This window comes from Chiloscyllium plagiosum, chromosome 33, assembly GCF_004010195.1.
Source record: "Chiloscyllium plagiosum isolate BGI_BamShark_2017 chromosome 33, ASM401019v2, whole genome shotgun sequence".
NCBI classification, from domain to species: Eukaryota; Metazoa; Chordata; class Chondrichthyes; order Orectolobiformes; family Hemiscylliidae; genus Chiloscyllium; species Chiloscyllium plagiosum.
Genome location: NC_057742.1, coordinates 20,429,779 through 20,443,970, shown reverse-complemented (window position 1 = coordinate 20,443,970; position 14,192 = coordinate 20,429,779). Strand labels below are relative to the sequence as shown.

Genomic DNA, 14,192 nt, shown 5'->3' with positions numbered 1-14,192 from the left:
CTTATCTTATGAGGAGAGGTTGACTGAGCTCGGACTTTTTTCATTGGAGAAAAGGAGGAAGAGAGGGGACCTAATTGAGGTATACAAGGTAATGAGAGGCGTAGATAGAGTCGATAGCCAGAGACTATTTCCCAGGGCAGAAATGACTAACACGAGGGGTCATAGTTTTAAGCTGGTTGGAGGAAAGTATAGAGGGGATGTCAGAGGTGGGTTCTTTACACAGAGAGTTGAGAGAGCATGGAATGCGTTGCCAGCAGCAGTTGTGGAGGTAGGGTCATTAGGGACATTTAAGAGACTCCTTGACGTACATATGGTCACAGAAATTTGAGGGTGCATACATGAGGATCAGTGGTCAACACAACATCGTGGGCTGAAGGGCCTGTTCTGTGCTGTACTGTTCTATGTTCTATGTGTATGATTCCATCAGATCCAGATCTCAAATCCAAGACAAGGTCTCATCATCCAAGATACTTAAAAAAAGAGGCTCCAATTAGAAAAGCATTGCATGATACAGGAGTCCATAATATCACAAGGGTATAGTACTTAGTTCAAAAGATCAGTTAACTTCCAAGAAAGACAGTAAGGAGATTGGGGGTCATGAAACAATAACAACATTTAAAAATAACTACATCCTTGAGGAAGAAATAGAAGAGATAGAAGATCCTCCAGTTATCCACAGTTCAGAAGCAGGGCCAACAATCCACAAGCAAGTGTTCGCCATTATGCCAAACTTGAACAGAAAGCATTCTAGGTAAAGTTTGAAAATTCCAAACCAATTGCTTTTGTGAACTCAGAGACTTGCGGAAAAGTAGAATATTCATAAGTGTAATATAATGATATCCATATCCATTTTGGAGACATGGATAGAGCAGGAACAGGAATGATTGTTGCAGGTTCCGGGATATAGATGTTCAATAACAACAGAGAAGATGGTAAAAGAGGGGGAGGTGTGACATTGTTAGTCAAGGACAGTATTACGGTGGACATTTGAGGACTCGTCTACTGAGGTAGTATGGGCTGAGGTTAGAAACAGGAAAGGAGAGGTGACCCTGGTGGGAGTTTTCTATTGGCATCCAAATAGTTTCAGAGATGTAGAGGAAAGGATAGCAAAGATAATTCTGGATAGGAGCGAGAGTAACGGTAATTGTTATGGGGGACTGAATACTGTAGTTCGAGAACTTTAGATGGGTCAGTTCTTGTCCAATGTCTGCAGAAGGTTTTTTGACACAGTATGTAGACAGGTCAACAAGGGGCAAGGCCACATTGGATTTGGTACTGGGTAATGAACCCGGCCAGGTGTTAGATTTGGAGGTAGATGAGCTCTTTCGTGATAGTGACCACAATTCGGTTATGTTTACTTTAGTGATGGAAAGGAATAGGTATATACCGTAGGACAAGAGTTATTGCTGGGGAAAAGGCAATTATGATGTAATACATTAGGTAAGATTTAGGATTCATAGGAGGGGGAAGGAAACTGCAGGGGATGGGCACAATTGAAATGTGGAGCTTATTCAAGGAACATACCGTAGGACAAGAGTTATTGCTGGGGAAAAGGCAATTATGATGTGATTAGGTAAGATTTAGGATTCATAGGAGGGGGAAGGAAACTGCAGGGGATGGGCACAATTGAAATGTGGAGCTTATTCAAGGAACAACCTCTGTGTGTCAGGCATGGAGGAAGTGGTTGAGTGAGGGAACTGTGGTGTAGTAAAGAAGTTGAATGTCTTGTCAAGAGTAAAAAGAATGTTAGGATGAGACGTGAAAGCTCAGTTATGGCACTTGAGAGATACACGTTAGCCAGGAAAGACCTAAAGAGAGAGCTAAGAAGAACCAGGAGGGGACATGAGAATTCGTTGACAGATAGAATCGAGGAAAACCCAAAAGCTTTCTAAGTGTAGATCAGGAATAAAAGAATGATTAGAGTAAGATTAGGGCCAATCAAGGATAGTAGTGGGAAGTCTGAGGGTATAGGGGAAGCTCTAAATGAATATTTTTCATCAGTATTCACACTTGAAAAAGACAATGTTATTGAGGAGAATACTGATATACAGGCTATTAGACTAGATGGGATTGAGATTGCCAAGGAGGAAGTGTTAACAATTCTGAAAAGTGTGAAAATGGATGTCATCTGGGCAAGATGGGATTTGTCCTAGGATTCTCTGTGAAGTCAGGGAGGAGATTGCAGAGTCTTTGGCTTTGGTCTTTATGTCATCATTGTCTACAGTAATAGTGACAGAAGACTGGAGGATAGCAAATCTTGTCCCCTTGTTCAAGAAGGGGAGTAGAGGCAACCCTGGTAATTATAGGCCTGTGAGCCTTACTTCGGTTGTGGATAAGTTATTGGAAAAGGTTATAAGAAATAGGATTTATAATCATCTAGAGAGGAATAAATTGATTAGAAATAGTCAACACATTTTGTGAAGGGTAGGTCGTATCTCACAAAACTTATTGAGTTCTTTGAGATGGTTACCAAACAGGTGGACGAGGGTAAAGCAGTTGATTTGGTGTATATGAATTTCAGTAAGGTGTTTAGTAAGGTTCCCCACAGTAAGCTATTGCAGAAAATATGGAGGCATGGAATTGAGGGTGATTTTGAGGTTTGGATCTGAAATTGGCTCACTGAAAGAAAACAGAAGCTGGTGGTTGATGGGAAATGTTCATCCTGGAGTTCAGTTACTAGTGGTGTACCACAATAACCTTATACAGGCTATTAGACTAGATGGGATTGAGATTGCCAAGGAGGAAGTGTTAACAATTCTGAAAAGTGTGAAAATGGATGTCATCTGGGCAAGATGGGATTTGTCCTAGGATTCTCTGTGAATTCAGGGAGGAGATTGCAGAGTCTTTGGCTTTGATCTTTATGTCATCATTGTCTACAGTAATAGTGACAGAAGACTGGAGGATAGCAAATCTTGTCCCTTTGTTCAAGAAGGGGAGTAGAGACAACCCTGGTAATTATAGGTCTGTGAGCCTTACTTCGGTTGTGGATAAGTTATTGGAAAAGGTTATGAGAAATAGAATTTATAATCATCTAGAGAGGAATAAATTGATTAGAAATAGTCAACACATTTTGTGAAGGGTAAGTCGTATCTCACAAAACTTATTGAGTTCTTTGAGATGGTTACCAAACAGGTGGACGAGGGTAAAGCAGTTGATTTGTTGTATATGAATTTCAGTAAGGTGTTTGGTAAGGTTCCCCACAGTAAGCTATTGCAGAAAATATGGAGGCATGGGATTGAGGGTGATTTTGAGGTTTGGATCTGAAATTGGCTCACTGAAAGAAAACAGAAGCTGGTGGTTGATGGGAAATGTTCATCCTGGAGTTCAGTTACTAGTGGTGTACCACAAGAACCTGTTTTGGGGCCACTGCTGTTTATCATTTAAATAAATGACCTAGATGAGGGTGTAGAAGGATGGATTAGTAAATTTGTGGATGACACTAAGATCGGTGGAGTTGTGGATAGTGCTGAAGGATGTTGTAGGTTGCAGAGAGACATAGATAAGCTGCAGAGCTGGACTGACAGGTGGCAAATGGAGTTTAATGTGGAAAAGTGAGGGGTGATTCACTTTGGAAGGAACAACAGGAACGTAGAGTAGTGGGTGAATGGTAAGATCCTTGGCAGTATAGGTGAGCAGAGGCATCTCGGTATCCATGTACATAGTTCCCTGAAAGTTGCCATCCAGGTTGATAGGGTTGTTAAGAAGACTGATGGTGTGTTAGCTTTTATTGATAGAGGGATTGAGTTTCGGAGCTTTGAGGTCATGATGCAGCTCTACAAAACTCTGGTAAGGCCGCACTTGGAGTATTACGTACCGTTCTGGAGACCGCATTATAGGAAAGATGTGGAAGCTTTGGAAAGGTTTTAAAGGAGATTTACTGGGATGTTGCCTGGTATGGAGGAAAGACTGAGGGACTTAAGGCTGTTTTTGTTAGTGAGAAAAAGGTTGAGAGGTGACTTAATTGAGACATATAAGATAATCAGAGGGTTAGATAGGATGGACACTGAGAGCATTTTTTTCTCCCATGGTGATGGCTAGCACAAGAGGATATAATTTCAAATTGAGGGATGATAGACATAGGACAGATGTCAGATGTAGTTTCTTTACTCAGAGAGTAGTAAGTGCGTGTAACTACAGCAGTACTAGACTCCCCAATTTTAAGGGCATTTAAATGGTCATTGGATAGACATATGCTTTAGATTGGTTTCACAGGTCAGCGCAACATCAAGGGCCGAAGGGCCTGTATTGCGCTGTAATGTTTTATGTTTTATAATTGTAATATGAGTTGACTGTAGGGAGAAACAGCTTGGGGAAGATGTTGTAATAAATAATTACACTGAAAGAGCTAATGTTCATGTTACAATGGCGCCACACATTCCATGACATCACACATAATCTGTGGGAGAAGACTAAGATGCTCGACTCTGGCTTTTGGAGGGAGTCGTTCTTTGTCATCAACTCCATAAGACCCTAGTATGAATGCATTACCAAATGTAGTTGACTAATTGCTGTCATGCAATATGTCTTCACAAGAACAATGCCTTTTGTAACAACACTTTATGGTTGTGCATTCTCTTCCACAAATCATGAGAAGTAGGCCCAAGACAAAGTGAAGGTAAAAGAGGTTTGATGGAAATCAACCATCACAAACAGTCCTTCCCAAGTACCACGTACTGGTAGAGAGAGCAAGTATCACAAAGTGCCAGCAGTGGCTATCAGGCAAAATATCACAAGATGAATTCAATAGTTGAAGAACACACAGAGTACTGAATAGTCATGAAAATTAAGGTAATGGCGTGCCAGATAGCCTCCATCAATGAGACTTGGAAACACCAGCCTTCAACTTAACAAAGCTCACCCTCCCCACAGCCTTTGCTCTAAGCTCCTATGATGCTGCTGAAAAAAAATCACCTACTCCTCTAATCTTGTGAGAATCAGGTGACAATTTTTGCAAAGGCAGGAACTCATCTTAACATCTCAAACAACACTGCAGATTACTGCCAGACATTTCACAGCAAAAATCATTAGAGAAACAAAACCTTACATGGATAAGGGTGCTTACCATTTTAAATAATGCTACTGCAAGACATGTCTTTTCATTTTCATGTCATGACTAAACAAAAAGGTTGTGCCTGTATATTCATGGGCCAAATTTGTGCAAATTATTAATGACCATGTCCAAACATGTTATGTCATAGCTCTGCAGCAGGTTGGACTTGAACTAGACCTTTTTTTCCTGGAGATAGGGGGACACTACCTCTGAGCCACAAGACATTCAAAAAGAATTGTGGCATCACAACAACTAGTTGACTGTGTGACAATGGGATAGCCATATATCGACATCTTTCACCACCACAAATCCATGTCCTCCAGCAACATAAATGATCCATGCCTGCCAACAACGTCAGAGCTAAAGGACAACATGGAAGAAAGGAATTCAAAATATTTGCCAATACATGATGTTCTCAATCATTATATTGAAACTAATACATTCCTAAGTTGGTTTGACATGTATTGAAGCAATGAATGAATGAATAGATTATCTTATGAATCAGGGTAATGAAATGTGCATTGTATATTATTATAGTATTAACACAGATTAGAGAATAAATACCTTTTATTTGTCAGTCTGGCTAACATCAACTTCAAATCCTCTACAGGTTAAATGGCAACAAAAATTGCAGCTGTAACATTGGGGGACAATTGCCTTTAACAAAGTCTTATGATCCAAAAGACCTGTTAACAATCCAAAAAAGGAGAAAACAACAGTATGAACAACACAGAAAGAGGTATCTAATTTTGAAAACAATATGTAGATAGTAAATTGCACAAAAGTGATGAACGCTTATGAGATTAGGAACGTAATGTTTGGAAACTGAAGCTTGATGTGGAGCTCATTTTCGTGTAAATTGAGAAGGGAAGGGCTTAGTTCCATTTCTGAGTTCTGTGCATGGTGAAGTGGTATTTAGAAATGTATTTACAATTTAAGAAAAGGTAACAACAAATGAATGCAGAAATTGCCAAGAAGAACCTAAGTGCAGCCATGTCAATGATGATGAGATTTTAATGTGGGAACAGGTGACCACCCATTAATGTCTGACTAGCTGAAAGATTGCTGCTGATAGCAAAAAGGTTGAATATTTATTAAAAAAATTTGAAACCATTTCAACTATCTTGTATTATGTATTTGCTAATTTTTTTTCCGTCTGTGTGTAATAAACATTGATGTTCTTGTTACAACACAGAGACAGCAAACCAAACCAAATTAGCCTCACTACCACTGGATTCACAACACAGTGAAATTAAACATTTAATAACCCTCCAAACTGCCCAAATGTACTTAACTAGACTTTGTGAATAATTGATCTTGGACACCAAGTTTAAAACATAAACAAAAGCTTACCATTAATTCTTAATAGTGTAACATTAGCTGCACAAATATCTAATTAATAACTATGAGCAAAAGCCCAATTTTTTTGACACACAGAGGGACTGACAAACTGACACTGTTAAGAGATAGATTAGAAATGAAAATAAAACCATGTAATTTGCCTCTCTATTAAGTTTCCAATAATTGATACTGGGCCTTCACAAAGTCCTTAGACAATGGGTAGTTCACTGACACATAGAAGTGTATATCATGCTTGAATTCCAAAGTAATCAGTTAATGCGAACAGCTTCATCAGACTTGTAGAAATATGTGCATATGTTACCCCAGATTACTACCTGAGCCATGAGAAAATTGGCACAAGGTCAACAAGAATAAAGAGGTAAACACCAAGCTCAACGATCGATATGGGAGAAATAGTTTGAATTCTTGGAACAGTGGGCGGCACGATGGCACAGTGGTTAGCACTGCTGCCTCACAGCGCCAGAGACCCGGGTTCAATTCCCGCCTCAGACGGCTGACTGTGTGGAGTTTGCACATTCTCCCCTTGTCTGTGTGGGTTTCCTCCAAGTGCTCCGGGTTCCTCCCACAGTACAAAATTGTGCAGGTTAGATGAATTGGCCATGTTAAATTGCCCATAGTGTTAGGTGAAAGGGTAAATGTAGGAGAATGGGTCTGGGTGGGTTGCGCTTTGTCGGGTCAATGTGGACTTGTTGGGCTGAAAGGCCTGTTCCCACATTGTAAGTAATCTAATCTAATCTAAAAAGTGTAATTAGTACTGTGGAAGGAGGGAGCTGTTCCAATGGGATGGGCTTCACCTGTGTCATATTATGATGTGATTCCTTGCAAATTGCATAACTGGGGCTGTGAGTAGGACTTTAAACTAAATAGTAGGGGATGGGTTCAGGTGCATGGTAAATAATGGGAAAAGGTAAAGAAGCCAGACAGCTCAGCAAGGATTAAAATTTCCAGTACATGTAATTATATAGAGAGTATGGAAATGATTAGGAACCTACCATCAGGCATAGCAGAGAAGTGACAATTATGTGAAGGGAGATAGTCAACACAGGACTGAGGTGTACAAAGGTAAAAATCACACAACACCAGGTTATAGTCCAACAGGTTTAATTGGAAGTACTAGCTTTCGGAGCACTGTTCCTTCACCGGGTGGTTTATCAGGACAACCACCTGATGAAGGAAAGGCGCTTCGAAAGCTAGTGCTTCCAATGAAACCTGTTGGACTATAACCTGGTGTTGCGTGATTTTTAACTTTGTACACCTCAGTCCAACACGGGCATCTCCGAATCAGGACTGAGGGTGTTATACTTAAAGGAACACAAAATGTGAAGCAAGATAAATTATTTCGTAGCACAGTCTGGATTTGGTGGGTGTGATGTTTGGGTAACACAGAGATTTGGCTGCAAGGAGCTCATGGCTGGGAACTAAATAGCCAAGGATCTGTGTCCTATCAAAAGGAACAGCAGATGGCCAGGGGGTGCTGGGGGGGTCTTCACTTGTTAGTAAGAAATGAAACTAAGTCGATAGTAAGAGTGATATTGTCTTGGAAGGAGTCAAATCTGTGGGTAGAGGTAAGGAATTGCAAAGGAGAAAAAGGCCCTCATGGGAGTTGTGTTCAGGTTTCCTAGCAGTAGTCAGAATGTTGGGAAGAAAATAAATCAGGAGATAGAACAGCTATGTAAGAAAGGTACTATCATAATAAACATGGGGGATTTAATTATACAAGTGGACTGGGAAAATCAGGTTGGTACTGAATCTCAAAAACAGAGATTCATAGAATGTCTCCAAGATGTTGTTTGGAACAGCTTGTGGTACAGACCACGAGGAAACAGACAATTCTGGATTTAGAACAAAGAACAAAGAAAATTACAGCACAGGAACAGGCCCTTTGACCCTCTAAGCCTGCACCGATCCAGATCCTCTATCTAAACCTGTCATCTATTTTTCAATGATCTGTATCCCTTTGCTCCATGCCCGTTCATGTAACTGTCTAGATACATCTTAATTAATACTATCATTCCCGCCACTACCACTTCCACTGTTAACATGTCCCAGGCACCCACCACCCTCTGCAAAAAGAACTTGCCACGCATTGTTCCCCTAAACTTTTCCCCTCTCACTTTGCACTCGTGACCCCTAGTAATTGAGTTCCACACTCGGGGAAAAAGCTTCTTGCTATCCACCCTGTCTGCACCTCTCATGATTTTGTAGGCTGCAATCAGGCTCCCCCTCAACCTCCTTCTTTCCAATGAAAATAACCCTAAACTACTCAACCTGTCCTCATAGCTAGCATCCTCGATACCAGGCAACATCCTAGTGAACCTCCTCTGCACCCTCTCGAAAGCATCCACATTGTTTTGGTTATGTGCCGACCAGAACTATATGCAGTATTCCAAATGTGGCCAAACCAAAGTCTTATACAACTGTAACATGACCTGCCAATCCGATGAAGGAAAGCATGCTGTATGCCTTCTTGACCACACGACTGACCTGCGTTGCCACCTTCAGGGAAGAATGGACCTGAAAATCCAGATCTCTCTGTACACCAATTTTTCCCAGGATTTTCCATTTACTGTTTAGTTCGCTTTTGAATTGGATCTTCCAAAATGTATCAGCTCGCATTTGTCCGATTGAACTCCGTCCGACATTTCTCTGCCCAAGTCTCCAATCTATCTATAGTCTGTTGTATTCTCTGACAGTCCCCTTCACTCTCTGCTACTCTACCAATCTTAGTGTCATCTGCAAATTTGCTAATCAGACCACCTATACCTTCCTCCAGATCATTTAGGTATATCACAAACAACAATGGTTCCAGCACAGATCTCTGTGGAACACCACTGGTCACAGTCCTCCATTTTGAGAAACTTCCTTCCACTACTATTCTCTGTGAGGCACAGCAGAAATTCATCCCAAGGAAGACAAAATTTGCTAAAGGGAGTTGAGGCAATCAAACCTTAAAAGGGAAGTGAGGTACAATATAAATGCAAAAGAAAAATAAAATATACAATGTGGTGAAGATTGGTAGGAAGCCAGGGATTGCAAAGCCTTTAAAAGCTAACACAGGATAACTAAAAAAGTTATTAGGTGTGGTGGGGTGGGGGGTGGCAGAGAAGAAGATGAAATATGAGAGTCAGTTAGCTAGTAATATAAAAGAAGATTTTAAGAGGTTTTTACTCATACAAAAGGTAAGGGGGCAAGAGCTGATATTAGACATTTGGAAAATGAAGCTCAAGAAGTAGTAATGGAGAACAAAGAAATGACGGAGAAACTGAATAGGTACTCTGAATCAGTATTCACAGTGAAAGGCACCAGAAACCTCTTAGAAGTAAGTCAGGAGCCGAGCTAAGTGTAGCGGCCATTGCTAAGATGATGTTGGGAAAGCTGGAGGTTCCAAAGGTGGATAAATCACCCGGACCAGATCAGCTATACCTCAGGGTTTGAAGGAGAGAGCTGAAGAGATTGTAGAGACATTGGTGGTAATCCTTCAGCAATTATTGAAGTCAGGGAGGGTGTTAAAGGAATGGAACATGACTAATGTCACACCCCTGATTGAGAAGGAAAAGAGGCTGAAAACAGGAAACTCGAAGCCAGTTAGCCTGATCTCAGACATTGGTAGAATTTTAGAGTCCATTATTAAAGCTAAGATTGCAAAGTATTTGGAAGTGCATGGTAAAACAAGGCTGGGTCATATCTGACAAATCTGTTAGAATTCTTTGAGGAGGTAACAAGCAAATTAGACAAAGGAGAACCAGTAGACATGATCTACCTAGATTTCTAAAAGGCCTTTGACAAGGTGCTGCACAGGAGGCTACTAAATAAAAGCCCACCCTGTTAGCAACAAATTACTGACATGGGTAGAGGATTGGCTGACTGGCAGAAGGCAGAGTGGGGATAAAGGGATCTTTTTCTGGATGGCATCTGATAACTCATGGAGTTCTGCAGGGGTCAGTGTTGGGACCACAATTATCCATATTAGACATTAACAATCTGGACAAAGGAACTGAGGGTGTTGTTGCTAATTTGCAGATGACACGAAGATTGGTGCAGGGATTGGTAGTGTTGAAGAAGCAGGGAGACTCCAGATGAACTTGGACCAGCTGGGCGAGTGAGTAAAGAAGTAACAGATCAAATATAATGTGGAAAAATATGAGATTATGTACTTTGGTAGGAAGAATAGAGGCTTAGGTTACATTCTAAATGGGAAAAGGTTTCAGAAATCTGAAACACAAAGGGACTTGGAAGTACTTGTTCAGGATTCTCTTAAGGTAAGAATGCAGGTTCATGGCAAATGCAATCCTAATATTTCTTTGAAAGAGAGTGGAATACAAGAGCAGAGATGTAGTGCTTAGGCTATATAAGGCTCTGGTCAGACCACATTTGGAATATTGAGAGTAGTTTTGGCCTCATATCCAAAAATGAATGTGTTGGCATTGGGGGAGTGGGCGGGGAAAGGTGGTTCAGAGGAGGTGCATTACAATGATGATAGGCTTGTCATAATGAGGAATGTTTGAGGATTCTGAGTCTGTACTCGATGGGGTTTAGAAGGATGAAGGGAACCTGATTGAAACTTACAGAATACTGAGAGGCCTGGATAGCGTGGATATGGAGAAGAGATTTTCATGGTAGGACAGTACATAATTCATGGAAGTTTACATCACATATAGGTTGGGTGGTTAAGAAAGTGTTTATCACACTTGTCTTCATTGCTCAGTTCTTTGGCTGTAGGAATTGAGTCATTGTGTTGAGGTTGTATAGAACGTGGTTGAGTCCTCTTCTGGAATACTCTGTCTAGTTCTGGTCGACCTGTTATAGGAAGGACATTACTAAGCTGGAGAGATTTACCAGGATATTGCCAGGAATGGAGGGTTTGAGATATGAGGTGAGGCTGAATAGGCTGGGACTTTTTTTTACACAGGAGCACAGCAAGTTAAGGGGTGACCTTATGGAAGTTTATACAATCATCAGGGATATAGATAAAGTGAATGGCAAGGTGAGGGATTTCAAGACTAGATGGCATATTTTCCCTGAGGTCATGGATTTCAAAACTACATGGCACATTTTCAAGCCTTGAGGAGAACAATTTACAGAAGACATGAGGGGCAATTTGTTTGCACCAAGAGTGGTTTGTGTGTGGGATGAACTGCTGGAGGAAGTGCTGGATGTGGGTACAGTTACAACATTTAAAAGACATTTAGATAAGTACATGAATAAGAAATGTTTGGAGGGATGTGGGCCATGCACAAGTAGGTGGGACAAGTTTAGTTTAGGAAAATGGTCGGTGGACTTGTTGGACCGAAGGGTCTGTTTCTGTGCTGTATGACTATAACTTTATGACAGATGAGGAAACAATGGCACAGAATGAAGGGACAACCCTTTAAAACTAAGATGAGGGGGAATTTCTTTAGCCAGAGGGTAGTGAATCTGTGGAACTCATTGCTCAGAGGGCTGTGGAGACCAAGTCATTCAGTATAGAGATAGATAGGTTCTTCGTTGGCAAAAGGATTATGGCTTACAGTGGGAAAACAGAAGAATAGGGTTCAGAAACATACCAGCCATGATCAAATGGCAGATAAGGTTCGATGGGCCGAATCGCCTAATTCTGTTTCTCTAACTTATGATCTTATATTTCTTACAGACTGGGATTCTTTTCTCAGAGCATCCAATATATCAAAAACTGGGGAGAAACTAGAGAGACAGCAAAATAAAGCAGCACCATCTCCAGAAGTCTCCAAAAAATTCACCTTGCCACCTGTCGAAACCCAATCAAATTGATTCTTCTTTGATTAACCAATCCAACAAGATGCCACCTTGAGCAGTGCAACAGCTCACTGCTGATATGTCTATAGTGTCCTTTGGTCAGTAAATAAATCACATTATCCTTCCAGGCCAGTTTTTAACAGGAAACAACTGTCTTCATTCTCTTGTTTTTTCGAAAGACCAAGCTGTTGTTCAAAAGTACAAGTTTAATTCTTAACTTCAACTCACAGTTCCAAACTAAAAAGTAAGAAAAATAAATCCGAAATAGTGATAGTCTCGACAGTGCTTTAGTAAAGGTACATTGACAGCCTCTCGAGCATATATTCAGTGACTGATCATCAAAGTAAACAAGTTGCAAAAATAAAAATTATGGTCCACCAAACTGGTTTCACTCTGGGATGTGGCTTATCCAGTATTATGATCATTAGTGATCATAACATGAAGTTCAGTCGATTCCTCAACATCATAGAATCATGCAGCACAGAAGAAATCTTTTGGCTAATTGATCTGGACTACCAAATTAAACTAAATTTATGCTGTTCTCAGTTTCTGGCACTTAGCCATCTTGAATGTTATGATACTTCAAATGCTTAACCAAGTAATCTTTCACAATTGTAAGGCTAACTACCTCTACTACCCTCCGAGACAGTTCATTCTAGACCCCATTACTCTCTGGGTAAAATAATTTATCCTCAACCCCCTGACTTTCACTTTGTGTGCCTCATATTATTGACCTTTCAAAAAAAAAGGAGGAAGGCTGCTTTCTATCCTCTCTATCCATTTCCCTACATAATCTTAAACATTTTTATCAGGCCCCTCCTCAACCTTCTCTGCTCCAAAGAAAACAAGTTTATTCAGCTCATTTCATAGCTAGAATGCCCCATACCCGGCAAAATCGGATGAATCTGCTTTGCATCACCTCCTGTTCATCACATCCTTCCTGTCATATGGTGACCAGAACTGCATGTGACTTAACTGAAATTCTGTACAGATCTAACATAACCTCCCTACTCTTATAATCCTTGCCATGAACAGGCAATTGTCTCACATGCCTTCTTAACTAAATTATTGAGCTATCCTGCTGCCTTCAGGGCTTTGTGGTCAAGTAACCCAAGATCACTCTGTTCCTCTAAGATTCCTAGCGTCGTATTGGTCGTTGAGTACTCCCTTGTCTTGTTACTTCTTCAAACGTGTATCATCTCATACATATCAGGGATAAACTTCAAGGATAAACCTCCCTCCCCTTCCTGGACCACTCCATCACTGTCTCTGGTGACTGACTAATCACAGACATATACTACAAGCCCACCGACTCCCACAGCTACCTACACTACACCTCCTCCTACCCTACCTCCTGTAAAACGCCATCCCTTATTCTCAATTCCTCCGCATCCGCTGCATTTGTTCCCAAGCTGACCAATTCCACCTCAGAAAATCCCAGATGGCCTCCTTTTTCCACAATCGCAACTTTCCTTCCCACGTGGTTGACGATGCTCTCCAGCGTATCTCCTCCACTTCACTCACCGCCGCCCTTGAACCCCACTCTTCCCAATGCAACAAGGACAGAACCGCACTGGTCCTCACCTTCCATCCCACCAATCTCCGCATACAACGCATCATCCTCCGCCACTTCTCCCACCTCCAAACGGACCCCACCACCAAAGATATATTTCCCTGCCCACCCCTATCAGCGTTCCAAAAAGACCATTCCTTCGGCGACTCCCTCATCAGGTCCACACCCTCCCATCAGCCCACAACCCACTCCTGGCACCTTTCCCTGCCACGCGGGAAGTACAAAACCTGTGCCCACACCACTCCCCTCAACTCCGTCCAAGGCCCCAAGGGATGCTTCCACATTCATCAGAAATTCACCCATTCCTCTACCAATGTCATCTACTGGTGGTGAGGGAGCGGCGGTGAAGGAGACCCAGGACCTCCATGTCCTCGGCAGAGTGGGAAGGGGAGTTGAAATGTTGGGCCACGGGGCGGCGTGGTTGATTGGTGCGGGTGTCCCGGAGATGTTCCCTAA

The 14,192-nt window shown here is 41.5% G+C and overlaps 1 protein-coding gene across 1 annotated transcript in view; it reads left to right on the top strand.

The window, feature by feature from the left end:
- LOC122539925 (beta-1,4 N-acetylgalactosaminyltransferase 2-like) overlaps window positions 1–14,192 on the top strand; it is a 76,152-nt gene that overhangs the window by 32,807 nt on the left and 29,153 nt on the right. Inside the window, exon 3 of the mRNA XM_043675122.1 lies at window positions 5,661–5,789. Within this exon, the coding sequence (XP_043531057.1) occupies window positions 5,661–5,789 (129 nt within the window). The remainder of the gene's footprint in view (window positions 1–5,660; window positions 5,790–14,192) is intronic.